The sequence below is a fragment of the Epinephelus lanceolatus genome, chromosome 15, assembly GCF_041903045.1.
Source record: "Epinephelus lanceolatus isolate andai-2023 chromosome 15, ASM4190304v1, whole genome shotgun sequence".
NCBI lineage: Eukaryota > Metazoa > Chordata > Actinopteri > Perciformes > Serranidae > Epinephelus > Epinephelus lanceolatus.
The window spans coordinates 30,757,439-30,770,397 of NC_135748.1; the positions used below are offsets into that span (position 1 = coordinate 30,757,439).

The following is a 12,959-nucleotide window of genomic DNA, read 5'->3' on the forward strand; positions in this document are numbered from 1 at the left end:
CCTATGGTCTGTAGGGTGGCTGGGCTCAGCCTTAGAGATAGGGTAAGGAGCTCGGACATCCGGAGGGAGCTTGGAGTAGAGCCGCTGCTCCTACATGTCGAAAGGGGTCAGTTGAGGTGGTTCAGGCATCTGATCAGGATGCCTCCTGGGTGCCTCCTGTTAGAGGTATTCCAGGCACGTCCCACTGGTAGGAGGCCCCGGGGTAGACCCAGAACACGCTGGAGGGATTACATATCTCATCTGGCCTGGGAACGCCTTGGGGTCCCTCAGGAGGAGCTGGAAAGTGTTGCTAGGGAGAGGGACGTCTGGGGTGCTTTGCTTGGCCTGCTGCCCCCGCGACCTGGCCCTGGATAAGCAGATGAAAATGGATGGATCGTTGGAAGTCTGATCATGCGACAAGAGGTTATGTGCACAGTAGCGTGCGCTGGGGCCAATCGTATCTACCTTACGCCACTAGTTGGCATTGTATGTTTCTGCAAACCATGCCTAGGTTACATTTGTACATTCTTTATGTATGTTATCAAAGTTTCTCAAGTGACCTAGCTCTGATTACACGTATTTGAGCTGACATTGTCATCGGGAAGTGTAGGGATTGGTGGATGGCGGGACACCCAGGTGAGATGGCTGCCTAGCTGCAGACCCTAGACCAACACCAGTTGTTTTTAGTGACCTGTCGCTGCATTTCCAGCAGCAATTGTGCCACCAAACACAGATAATTTGAGCCAAAACATGATCTATTCCTCACCATGACCAAGGGGTTTTTGTGCCTAAACATAACCACACGATAACCACTACATTGCTGAAACATAAAGAATTGTAAAGTTTCAAGATATCTGTTTGCAGAAGCGTATCATGCCAACATTTTTTCTAGTGATGGGTTGTAGCCCAATAAAGTTAGGACTATGGCAATGATCAGGGCTTAAGATAAGGTCAGACTTCATAAAAGAGCAAATTGTTCGCAGTTTAAGAGTCTACCTGTTAGGTTTAGCTCAGGGCAAAAATGGCCCAACTAGCACCTGCTGAATTTGTCACACACATTTTTTAATTGCCCTCATCAGTGTTTTTATTTTATGTATTCAGTTTCTTGTGTTTTATTTGTATCTTCTGTTCCAACCTGTTGTCCCCACAATGTGTGTTTTAGTGTTTAACTTGTGATGCTTTCTCTTTTATAGGATGTACTGTAAGTCACATATGCACTTTAACTGCAAATCAATTGCCCGGAAGACACAGACAGACCTCTTTAAGCAGACAGTAACGTGATGACACAGCTGAGGTGTTAAATGTTAACTGTCAGCCTACGCCTGTCCCAGGGTCCAGGCAGGCCAAAGGTCCACTCTGTGCCTCTCCTGAGTGACTCCTCCTTGGAGAGATAACCAGCTCTCCAGCCTCTCCGGGATCCAGCTTCCGCTCTGCCCCGGTCTGAAGCCTCGCAGATCTCCGGAAGACTCGACTCCTGTGGCCAGTCCAGAGGGATCTGCAGCGAGGGGCTTGTAGCTTGACAGGACTGGCAGGAAACTCTTATGAAGGTAGTTGTGTCTTTTTTGGTGTCACTCTGTCTTTCCGTTGTCGTGTCCTCAAGCAAACAACCAAAGGGATACTTAATTGTAAAATGTCACCTCAGGGGTTTTAGAGGAACTAAGGTGTGTGGATGTGTCTGTATGTGTGTGAATAGTGTAAAGAAATATCAGTGAGCAGTCACAAAGCTACCTCGACCAATTCCAGCATAAACTGGACACTTCCTCAGCTTTTGTTTGTCATGTGTCTGTGGTTGAATGATTTCTATGAATAGATGTTTTTAGAGCATTAAAATGAAGCACACTCCCCTGTTAAGTCAACATAATTATCAGTCCTGCAAGAGCTTTGTGTCCACTGTGATTTAGAACTGTGCATGTGTGTGTGTGTGTGTGTGTGTGTTTCAGGTACACAAAGCAGAAGCCAGCATGGAGAATCACGTCACACAGATTTCCAGAGAGGACCTGGAAGATCTCAGGGAGGCCTTTAATAAGATTGGTGAGTTTCACACCCACACACACACACACTCACACACCCAACATGACCCACCAGGTGTATTGACAGGACTCCTGTCTTAAGTAACATGTTTACAGCTGACCATAAAGCATGACTCTTATGCAAGATATTTTCATTGCTTGGGTTGTTGGGTGTGTGTTCCTATTGTGTGTGAGATTTCAGATGCAATTACGAGACAGCACCAGGTTTTATCAGTTAGTTATCATAAGTGTGTAATTACCGTAAGATGCTGATAATAGTGAGCAATATCTTGTTTCAGAACTCATCTCTTTCAAATAGCCTATTCAGTTTGACTCTTGTCAGTCTGGCTACACATATCTGGTATTTAAACTAAATCTTATTCACTGTAAACTTGTTTTGCTGATTATTTTTTGTTATATTATTATTGTTATTTATTTTTTATTTATTTATTTATATAATTTTTTTTATTATTCATTTTATTTTATGTTTTTTTTTCATTTATTTTTATGTTTTTATTCCTTATTCCCTTTATTCCGTTATTAATCTGTTGTTATTTTCTCTCTCTGAACCTGTAAGGTGACCTTGAGTGTCTTGAAAGGCACCTACATATATATATATGTATATATATATATATATAGATATAGATATATATAAGGAATGTTATGTTCCTATTGGTGCATGATCTACTAATACAAGCCGAAAAAAGATAAGCAGATAAAGTGGGTGAGACAGAGATTTTGTCCAGTTTAAAATGATGCATAACTCTTTATTTTACTGGTTCCACTTAATGTAATTTCCTACAAAAGAGCTGACGTGTAACTGCAAATAAATAGAAAGGTTTTTGAAAAGTACTATGTACTTCGGTTCTAATTATATGTAAAAGTAAGACAGTGTTTGATTGGCATACTTCCAGCTGGACAAGGTCTAATGAATTGCAAGCATAACCAAGGACCTTCCACAGGGTCCAAAGATAAATCCGACCGAGTCAGTGACTCTGTGAGGCTGTAATGTTCATGGCAAAGAAAACCAAACCCTTAGCAAGATAAAAGCCAAATTCAAAAACACACATTCTTCCTCTTACCTGTTCTATTAATCAGTCTCAATTGTCTTAGTGTGAGTTGCAGAGCGTTGGAGATATCAGCCATAGAGATGTCTGCCTTCTCTCCAGTATAATGGAACTAGATGGCACTCAGCTTGTGGTGCTCGAAGCACCAAAAAACTTACATTTGAAAAACTCAGCAGCAATGTCTCTTTACAGAAATCATGACCCGGTTACTCAAGATAATCCACAGACCTTGAGAGCAGTTTCATGTAGGAACTGTTTTCTTTCTACCGAACTTTTCCCGCCAACCGTATCACTGTGCAGAAGGAAGTGTTTAACCCTTTCTCTCTGCAATAATAATTCTCCTTTTTCCTTTTCTGAACGCAAATCACTCTTTGGTTGCTCACTTGCATGTCATGTTCACACTTTTATCAGTAACATATGATGACAAAAGCTTGGTCAGTGCCCTGCAGGTCAGCTGATGGCATAATACAATTCAACATATTAGGAGAACAAACTTTACAATAATAAATCAATAATTAAATAATATTTACTCAGGTTTAATAATTATTTATGAAGCAATACCTGCTTATAAACTCAACACAACTAATTTAACTTTAGTGTCTTTATTCTCCCTAAAATCAGCACCAAACTACAGAACCTATTATTAAGTTAGATTGTTAGGAAATTACAGTCTTTTGTTTGTCCTTGCTGTTATTATCTTATCTTTAAATATTGAGCTCATCAGTTTCAGATTAATATTTGTAAAGCAAATTGACTCACTGTATCTGTGTGTGCGTTCCTCTGTTTGCCTATTTGTGTTCAGATATCGATAACAGCGGCTTCGTGAGCGACTTCGAGCTGCAGGAGCTGTTCAGGGAGGCCAGTTTCTCCCTGCCGGGGTACAAGGTGCGAGAGATCATGGAGACCTTCATCGCCGGAGACACCAACAAGGACGAGAAGATCAGCTTCGAGGAATTTGTCTCTGTGAGTTCTGATGCATTGTGAGGAAATATGTGAACTAGCTCATCAAAGCCACACATGGAGTAACACAGCGTGTCCATGTTCAGATCTATCAGGAGCTGAAGAGCAAGGAGTTCAGTGAGACGTTTAGGAAAACCATCTCAAGGAGGGACGGGATCCGGTCCTTCGGAGGAACGTCGGGGAATTCCAGCGAGGGAACGCAGCACTCCTACTCTGGTGTGAGAGAGCATATGTTGTGTGTGTTGGTGTGTGTGTGTGTGTGTCATGCCACTTGTGTCAGTTTTTTTTATTAGGGTAGGATTACAAGTGTGACTCTCAGTATCCTAATGTGTGTGTGTGTGTGTGTGTGTGTTTAGATGAGGAGAAGGTGGCGTTTGTCAACTGGATCAACAAAGCCTTGGCCAAAGATCCAGACTGCCAACATCTGCTGCCCATGAACCCCAACGATGAAAGCCTCTTTGCCTCTGTCCGTGATGGCATCCTGTTATGGTACACACACACACACACACACACACACACACATCAGAAATAACATGCAGCAATTGTCTTACTCACTCAGGGTCCTTGTTCTCTTTCAGCAAAATGATCAACCTGTCTCAGCCTAACACGATCGATGAAAGAGTCATCAACACTAAGAAACTTACCACCTTCACAATGACAGTGAGTAGAAGCTAAGAAATGTGTCACATATTGTAACACTTACTGGCATACGTATTATTGCGGCCCCCAAATAAGTTCAAAAAGACGCCATAACGGGAGATACAATGAACTCACCGTCTCTGGTTTAGTTTGCTCACTGTTTGATGATCCAGGATGCTTCGGTTGGTTTTAGAGTTGACTGATTTGCAGGATGTAATGAGAGTTGCAAGATGACACAATGAACTGGTTGTCTTGACTGTCGCATTCAAAACAAAATGAAAACAAAGTTCCCCAAGCAAACATTCCCCAAATAAATAAGCCTTTCCAAAAACAAAGTTCAAATCAATCGGGTGTTAATGACTTCATCATTCAATATAAACCAATGTTAACCAAAAAATACGGTGGTCTAGGACTGTAACCCTGTGGCATATTCCACGCTCCAAACTTAAGACAACAGATTGGTTGTCCAATAATGTGCAAACAGCTTGTAATATATTAACTTTTTCCTGCATACTTTTTCTGTTTTACATCTAATTTTATTCTGTAATGGCTTCCTCTGTGGAGAAGTATCAAAAAATGAGCATGGTCTCACATATTTGCCCTTTTATTTCTGACTTGATGATATCTATCCATCCGTTAAAGTGCTCCATTTGATTTCCAATAAGTAATTTATTATTTGGAGGATTCAGGCCACAGTCTTTGTTTTTGCTGAGCTGTTACAACAACGGAAATTGCAACAGTGCTCTCATGTGGCTATAAAATCTCTGACTTTGAGCAAAAATCGACATAATTCATTTGTAGGAGAATCTGGTCCTGGCTCTGAACTCAGCCTCTGCGATCGGCTGCATGGTGGTGAGCATTGACGCCCATGATCTGATGGCTGGGAAGCCTCATCTGGTCCTGGGACTGTTCTGGCAGATTATCAAGGTTGGCCTCTTTGCTGATATAGAAATCAGCAGGAACGAAGGTCAGCACACATGTACACACACACACACATTAACTTCACAGTTACTGTCTGCCATTAAACTCATTGGAATGCAGTTGATGTTCTAAATATTAATGTTATGTTATAATTATTTTTTAAAGGAGAGGTGTGAAGTTAAAGGAGCTTTATGCAACATTCAGAGTGTTAGTATAGCAGCAAACCGCTATTTTCCATGTAAAGATATGGTGGAGAAATGACATCCTGAGTAGAGAATGACGTCACGCTACCTCTGTGACTGTTGTATTCCGAGCCTCTCTGTTCTTTGATTTGGTAGCTGGTCCGACCTACTGGCTAATTGCTGCCACTCTGCACTGCACTCATATAGCAGTTGCCATTGACCCACAGTGGCAGAACGGTACAGAAGCGTAACACTCACTCAAGTTGGTATAGGTGCGGCTGGAGCAGCTATGTGACCTGCCCACAAGCTACATGATGCGCTCACCATACCTACAGATCAGTCCACGTTCAGCCCCCCTCACTGCTGGGCCTGGAAGTGGAAGCCCCGAGTAAAATGCTAGGTTAGCATTTAGCTAGCTAGGAAGTGTTAGCTTAAAAGAAAGGCGGTTAAGTTCAGGGTAAAGGTAAGAGTAAGGGTTACATCTTGTTTTTTTATAAGGTGAATCACGTCTTTGTGTATAATGAGTTTAAAAGTGGATTATATCTACGTTTTGCCTCATATTTAGTCACTACTAGTCACGTTGACGCAGGCTTCAGCTAACTGTTGTGTTTTTGGGTTTGTCTTGTATTAGTAGGAAGTGTGGTTTGTAGGGGCGTGTCGTGTACGTGACCAACAGAATGTGTCTGCAGCTATACATGTCTCCGAGGGTTAACAATGCTAGATATGTCAGCACTGTTGCCGTTGTTAACACTGTTCGCGCTAGCACCATTAGCCTGCTTAGCCACCTCCATGTTGAGAGCTGTGCGCAGACAACCTCTGAATCATAGATATAGTACTCTGAATGTCACATACAGCTCCTTTAAGCTCTTTATGCTTTCGCCCCAAAAAGATTAAACTCCTACTTTTACTTTTAGTAGAGACCTTTAACCTAATGACTTGTGTGTCTCCAGATCTGATCGGCCTTCTATCAGATAAGGAGCACCTGGACCACCTGATGTCTCTCTCCCCTGAGGACCTGCTGCTCCGCTGGGTCAACCATCATCTACGCAACGCAGGAACAAGCACCATCGGAAACTTCAGTGAAGACATTAAGGTCTCCTTCAGAACACATACACACAGTTACACACACATAGTACCACAAACACATGAGTGTAACCCCGTCTCGTTCTGCACCACTGCAGGACTCTCGAGCCTACTTCCACCTGTTGGACCAGATTGCTCTGCAAGGAGAGCGTGACTACAAAATGAACGTTAAGATCGATATGAGTGGCCTCCAAGTGAGTCGGTTTGTTTTTCTTTTCAAATCACAGTGAGAAACTTATACGTGGAAAATGTCAGATTTAATGGTGACACCAGATACTGATAAATGTGATTGTGTGAGTATTTATTTTTAGGGTTTATTGGCGTAAGATGTGATTTTATTATTTTGTTTCAACTTAAAAATGTTATTCTGGGTTTTATCATTCTGCAGATACATTCAGGTGGCTTTCCTGTTGCATTGCAGTATGATTACATGTATGTAGCATCTGTACCAGCATGTACACGTGTCTGATTATGTGTTATGTGAAGGAGCGTAATTTGGACCAGAGGGCTGAGCTGATGCTGCAGCAGGCGGCCCGCATGGACTGCAGGCAGTTTGTCTCTCCTCATGACGTCACATCCGGGAACAGCAAACTCAACTTGGCCTTCGTAGCCAACCTGTACAACATGCACCCTGGTGTGCAGAAGGGTCAGATCAACGGCAGCAGTGTCAACAGCATCGACCTAGCACACATAGAACGTGAGTCCAATATGATCAGGCTGCGTCTCTTGAGGCTGCTCATTGTCGACCCAGAGTGTATGCAATGTACAGGGAACTGAAGTAAAGCTAAACACAGAGCTGGTAAACCCAATGAAAAGTCCACCAACATAAATGTTTCAGGGTGTGACAAGTTATGGCAGCCATAAATCCATATACTGTATGTACTGTAAGCTACAGCTGAATGTAAACCAGCCCTGTCAGGTGACAGTAACTGTGTGAGAACAACTGATAGACGTGCATGTTTATCATGTCTTCATCTTCATGTCTTTCCAGCTGAGACCAACGAGGAGAAGACATTTCGAAACTGGATGAACTCTCTGGGCGTCTCTCCACATGTCAACCACCTGTACTGGTATGTCATCAGTTACACATCAGTGCGGTTAATCTTATCAAGAAAGAGGGGATGGACACTTCGTAAGAGACAATGTACAATGAGCAGGTCATCATTGTGAAATAAACCTCAACACTGTGATGACTCCTTGAATCGAGGGGATTATTTCACAATAATGACCTGCTGGATCTGTATTATCCTGCTTCTTACAAGGCTACTAACGAAAGAATTCAATAACTTGAGACAGAATATTGATTTAAAAAGAATTTTTTTTATTTGAAGTGGTCCTCCAAAGATTATGATCAGAACTGCGTCCATAGCAACGGTCTGTTATTCATAGCAGCGGTTTGCTATTTAGAAATAACAGACTGTAGTTAAACATTTCTAGTTACCTACTTATACCTGAGGCCTGCTCAGTTTAATGAGGGTAGTAGGTCATTTGTCAACTGGACAATTTGCCCAGGTGAGTGGCACCTTACTTGTGAATGATTCAGATTGCCACTTTAGAACTACACCTGTGTTTATAAAGAAACTTGAATTAAATTAAAAATAGTAATAATTTTCTTTTTATTTCTTTTCTTTTTTTTTTAATAATAGTAATAATAATAATAAACTTTATTTACATAGCACCTTTTAAAACACAGTTACAAAGTGCTGTACAATAAAACTAAGCACAATTAAAAACACAAGAAGAATAAAACATGCATGTAGGTCATTTTAGGGCCTCAGTGCCCTGGTGACAAAAGCTCTATCCCCTTTTGTCTTCAGTCTGGACTCGGAAGACCTCTGCTCGAGGATCTCAAACAATGCAAAGGTTTATAGCGGACTGACAGGTCTGAAATGTAATCTGGAGCCATGAAGAGCCTTGAAATTAATTAATAAGATTTTAAAGTCAATCCTAAAACAAACGGGCTAAAACTGGTGTGATGTGGTTGCGCTTCTTGGTGCAAGGTTTTTTGATTGGGTAAAATAGACAATGGCATGCAGCCTATAGCAAAATGAAATGCTTATTCTATATGAACTATAAAAACTCTGAATAAACTCTATATATTAAAACAGTATTCAACTAAATTAATAATTTCTTAACTTCTTTTACATCCTTGTCATATACAAGTATGCAGTGATGATTGATGGTAACATGTATGGTGATGTAGCCTAAAGTCTCTATGTAATCATGTTACAAGACGACATGATACAGGAGCTAGTTTAGGTGCAAAATCTGACTGATAAGCTGAGCACATCTGCAAGTCCAACGAGGAGTCATGCCGTTTAAACATAAAAGCCACAGTAAGAAAGGAAAGGAGGGAAACGAGCAGGAGGAGAAAGTAGCAAAGCTCCCTAAATTAGATTCCTCTGGCATTTTTATAAACAGTTGTCAGTTGTGTGTGTGTGCGTCTTATACTGTAACTAGTAACCACTGTGCACTAGGGCCCGTCAAAAAGAACATACAAGCAACAAGCACCAGTAATAAAACATAAAATAAATCAACAAAAAAACATACAGTAAGTAGCAGAACATAGCTCAGCAATGAGTTAAAACTGATATACAATGGGGTGCTCAGTAGCTCAGTGGGTAGAGTGGGCACAAAAAGGCAGTGTCCTTTCCACAGTAGCCATAGGCTAGATTCCAGCTCACAACCCTTTGCTGCATGTCATCCCCCTCTCTTCTCCCCTCACACTTCAGACTGTCCTGTCATTAACGGCAGCAAAATAATCTAAAAAAAAAAAAGAGATATACAATAATATACAGTTCTTGCCGTTAAAGTGAGTTAGCTAGTTATAATAAGTGTCATGAACAGGACTATTTAAAAGATAAAGAGGTCACGAGTCCATGTCAATCTGCTGGGGACATACTGGATCCCACATTGATTTATTTCCTTATTGGGCCAGAGGTAATCAAATGTAAACATAGTGGGTCTACAGCAGACTGGACTTGGCTCGTAACATATCAACAAAGTGTTAAATGCTTTAACTAGAAACCCATTTTTTTGTGCACAAGCCTGAAAATGTCAGACTCTAAATCGGGCAACTCTTTGACATTTACGATCAACAAACAGAATCTGTCAGTGAGTAAGAATTGGCGATATTGAACCAAACTTAGGCAAAGCAAGGCAGCTTTATTTGTACGGCACATTTCATACATGAGGGCAATTCAAAGTGCTTTACAAGGCAGAGGCAGAGATATATTTTGGCGCTGAGCCACAGAGTGATTTATACACAAGCACCAAGGTTTTAAAGTCAGTTCTCTGAGTGACAGGGAGCCAGTATAAGGATTTTAGAAGTGGAGTAATGTGGTCATATTTCCTAGTTTTTGTCAGGACCCTAACAGCAGCATCCTGAATAAGCTCAAGTTGCTGAACAGCTTCGTTTGAAAGTCCTGTTTCAAAACAAGCAACTGTTGCTGCTGTGATGCGTATGTTCCTCACTTGCTCTCTGTTTTTGTCCTCTGCAGGGACCTGTGTGATGGTTTGGTGATCATGCAGCTTTATGAGAAGGTTAATGTGCCGGTGAACTGGAAGAAAGTCAACCAACCGCCTTATCCTGTCCTCGGGACCAATATGAAGAAGGTGTCCACATTAACAACAAAGAAAGCTGGTGATCACAAAAAACACTTGATAGCAAACGTAAAGGAAAGTAACTGTTTTTTCTTCACATATCTTAGCTGGAAAACTGTAACTACGCCGTGGAGCTGGGCAGGGATGTGGCTCACTTCTCTCTGGTTGGCATCGGAGGAGAAAACTTGAATCAGGGGAGTCGGGTACACACCCTGGCGCTGGTCTGGCAGCTGATGAGGAGGTACGTGCATCGTCCAAAGCTGTGGGGCGTGTCACTTGGCAATCAGATCCTCCATTTGTATCAGTTTTAGTAGTTTGAATACGAGTTATCTATCCTGCTTGTTATGCTTCAGGTACACAGTGTTGGTTTTGTCAGATCTGGGTGATGGAGAGAAGGTTGGAGATCAGATCATCCTCGGCTGGGTCAACACCACCTTGAGCCAGAAACGCAAGGACACACAGATCAGCAGCTTCAAGGTATATGTGTGTGTGTGTGTGTGTGTGTGTGAGTGCGTGGTGTATTGCAATAAACACAAGGCTGCATTTGACCCTGTTTTGACGTTTTCTGCAGGACAAACTGATCAGCACCAGTCTGCCTGTGATCGACCTGATTGATGCCATCGCTCCCGGAAACGTCAAGTGGGACATGGTGAAGAGAGGAGAGAAAGGATGGATGAAGGAGGCAGACAAGCACAACAATGCCATGTAAAAGACAAAATCTTGACAGTTGTTTCCTTCTCCTGCATCTTTGTATTTGTCGTCAGATCATCTTCTCATAACTTCTCTCTCTTCCTGCTCCTCTCCCAGGTATGCGATCTCATTGGCTCGTAAGATCGGAGCACGTGTGTACGCGCTGCCTGACGATTTGGTGGAGGTGAATCCCAAGATGGTGCTGACGCTGTTCGCCTCCCTCATGGGCCACAGTATGAAAAAGGCCAACCGCTGAAACAGACATGAACAAACCAACTGGAAACCAACCACCAATATACATTTTATTTCTATGCGCTCTCCATCTATCTTTTTCTCATCATTGTAATTTCTTTCTTTGACCTTTAACCTTGCTGTGATCACCAACAAAGTCTGTTATTCTATCTCAGTTTTCATGCAAACAAGACGACGAACGCAAAGACGAAAATCATTTCCCATCAGCAAAACCGCTGCATTTGTTATTTGTGATTTTGTCGAACAAGCTCCTAATTGTTCTTTGTTATATTATATTTAATAGCGCATTACATCTGTTTACTTCTTTTTCTATATGAACAGAAAAGGAGGAATCATACATACACATATGTCTATAAATGTTGTGCATTGAATATTGCTGTTTAATTATTAAAGAGAATCTATTAAACGTACTGAGCAGCAGCGTATGTGTGTGTTGTGTCAAGGTAAATAAAGGAGAGATACATATGTTGATTTAGAGATACTGGGCTACTTCTTAGGACAATAGAAAGGAGATTTGATTTGATCCATTGTGTTTCAAAAAGCTGTAATAAAAAGGGGGAATTACGTTATAAATGCACAAAGTCATTTTCTCCTCCTGGGGCGACAGAATCAGCTTCTGCAACCTACTCTAAAGTGATTTTGAAATACACAACCTAAGGTAAACTACCATAAAAGCAAACTTTCACATTAAAACACCTAACCTATTTGTACATGTAGGTATACGCAAAGGAACCAGGCTTTGTTGTTGAACATACAGGGAATCATTGTATGTGATACTGGGCTAACAGAAAACAATTGCTTTGACTTAACACAGAAAGAATACAATTAGTAATGGGAAGTAACTAAGTGCATTTATGTGAGTACTGTAGATACTGTAAAACTTAAATTAAAAGCCTAGTCACAATTAAGCGCCCAGTTCCTTTTACTAGCGACACAGACAAATAAATGCCTGTCTCAATTTGATGCCTGGTCTGGTTACCAAGTTCTTTAGATGTATAAAACCGGGTTATTGGCTACCTGAAATTACGTTTCCATTCCTCAATTACCCTGTAAGTTAGTCATATTCCTTTAGTCCCTAAGGGTCCTCAGATCAAAAGAATCAAAAGGTTTTTTCATAAAAATGAATCCAATTCATGAGTATTGTTTTAACAGGATAAAGTGGTGTTGTGTCGGTATGCTGGGTGCCATAATCCTTGAGTGCCGTAACTAACTCTCTCTCTGATGTGCTGTCTGTTGGAGCTAGATCAAATGAATGATCATAATTCATATATTTTCAAGTCATTTTCACACTAGTTTAAATAAACAACTTGACTGTATCTTCTGTCTTTGCTAAGCAAAAGTTTTGTGTGAAAGGAATTAAAGGCCTGTCTCATATAGACGCCTGTCCCAAATATTGGCTCGTTGATTTCAGCCATAGCCCGGGCTATTAATTGACGTTTTACGTTACTTTCCTTTTTAGTAATTCAATTTTCTGCTACTTTATGTTATGAATTCAGTGCATTTCAGAAGGGAATATTGTACTTTTTACTCCATTTATATACATTCATTCCAGTGCTTTAATTAGTCACTAGTTA

General features: G+C 41.2%; 1 protein-coding gene across 1 annotated transcript; it reads left to right on the plus strand.

Moving 5' to 3' along the window:
- Positions 1–1,336: 1,336 nt before the first annotated feature.
- LOC117247881 (plastin-1) lies at positions 1,337–11,795 on the plus strand. Its single transcript, XM_078175179.1, has 16 exons — positions 1,337–1,529; positions 1,920–2,010; positions 3,858–4,018; positions 4,102–4,231; positions 4,372–4,504; positions 4,594–4,675; positions 5,456–5,621; positions 6,708–6,850; positions 6,939–7,034; positions 7,327–7,537; positions 7,832–7,910; positions 10,341–10,455; positions 10,551–10,684; positions 10,797–10,920; positions 11,015–11,148; positions 11,251–11,795. The coding sequence occupies exons 1-16, from the start codon at positions 1,521–1,523 to the stop codon at positions 11,387–11,389; spliced, it is 1,947 nt and encodes a 648-aa protein (XP_078031305.1). The 5' UTR covers positions 1,337–1,520; the 3' UTR covers positions 11,390–11,795.
- Positions 11,796–12,959: the final 1,164 nt, after the last annotated feature.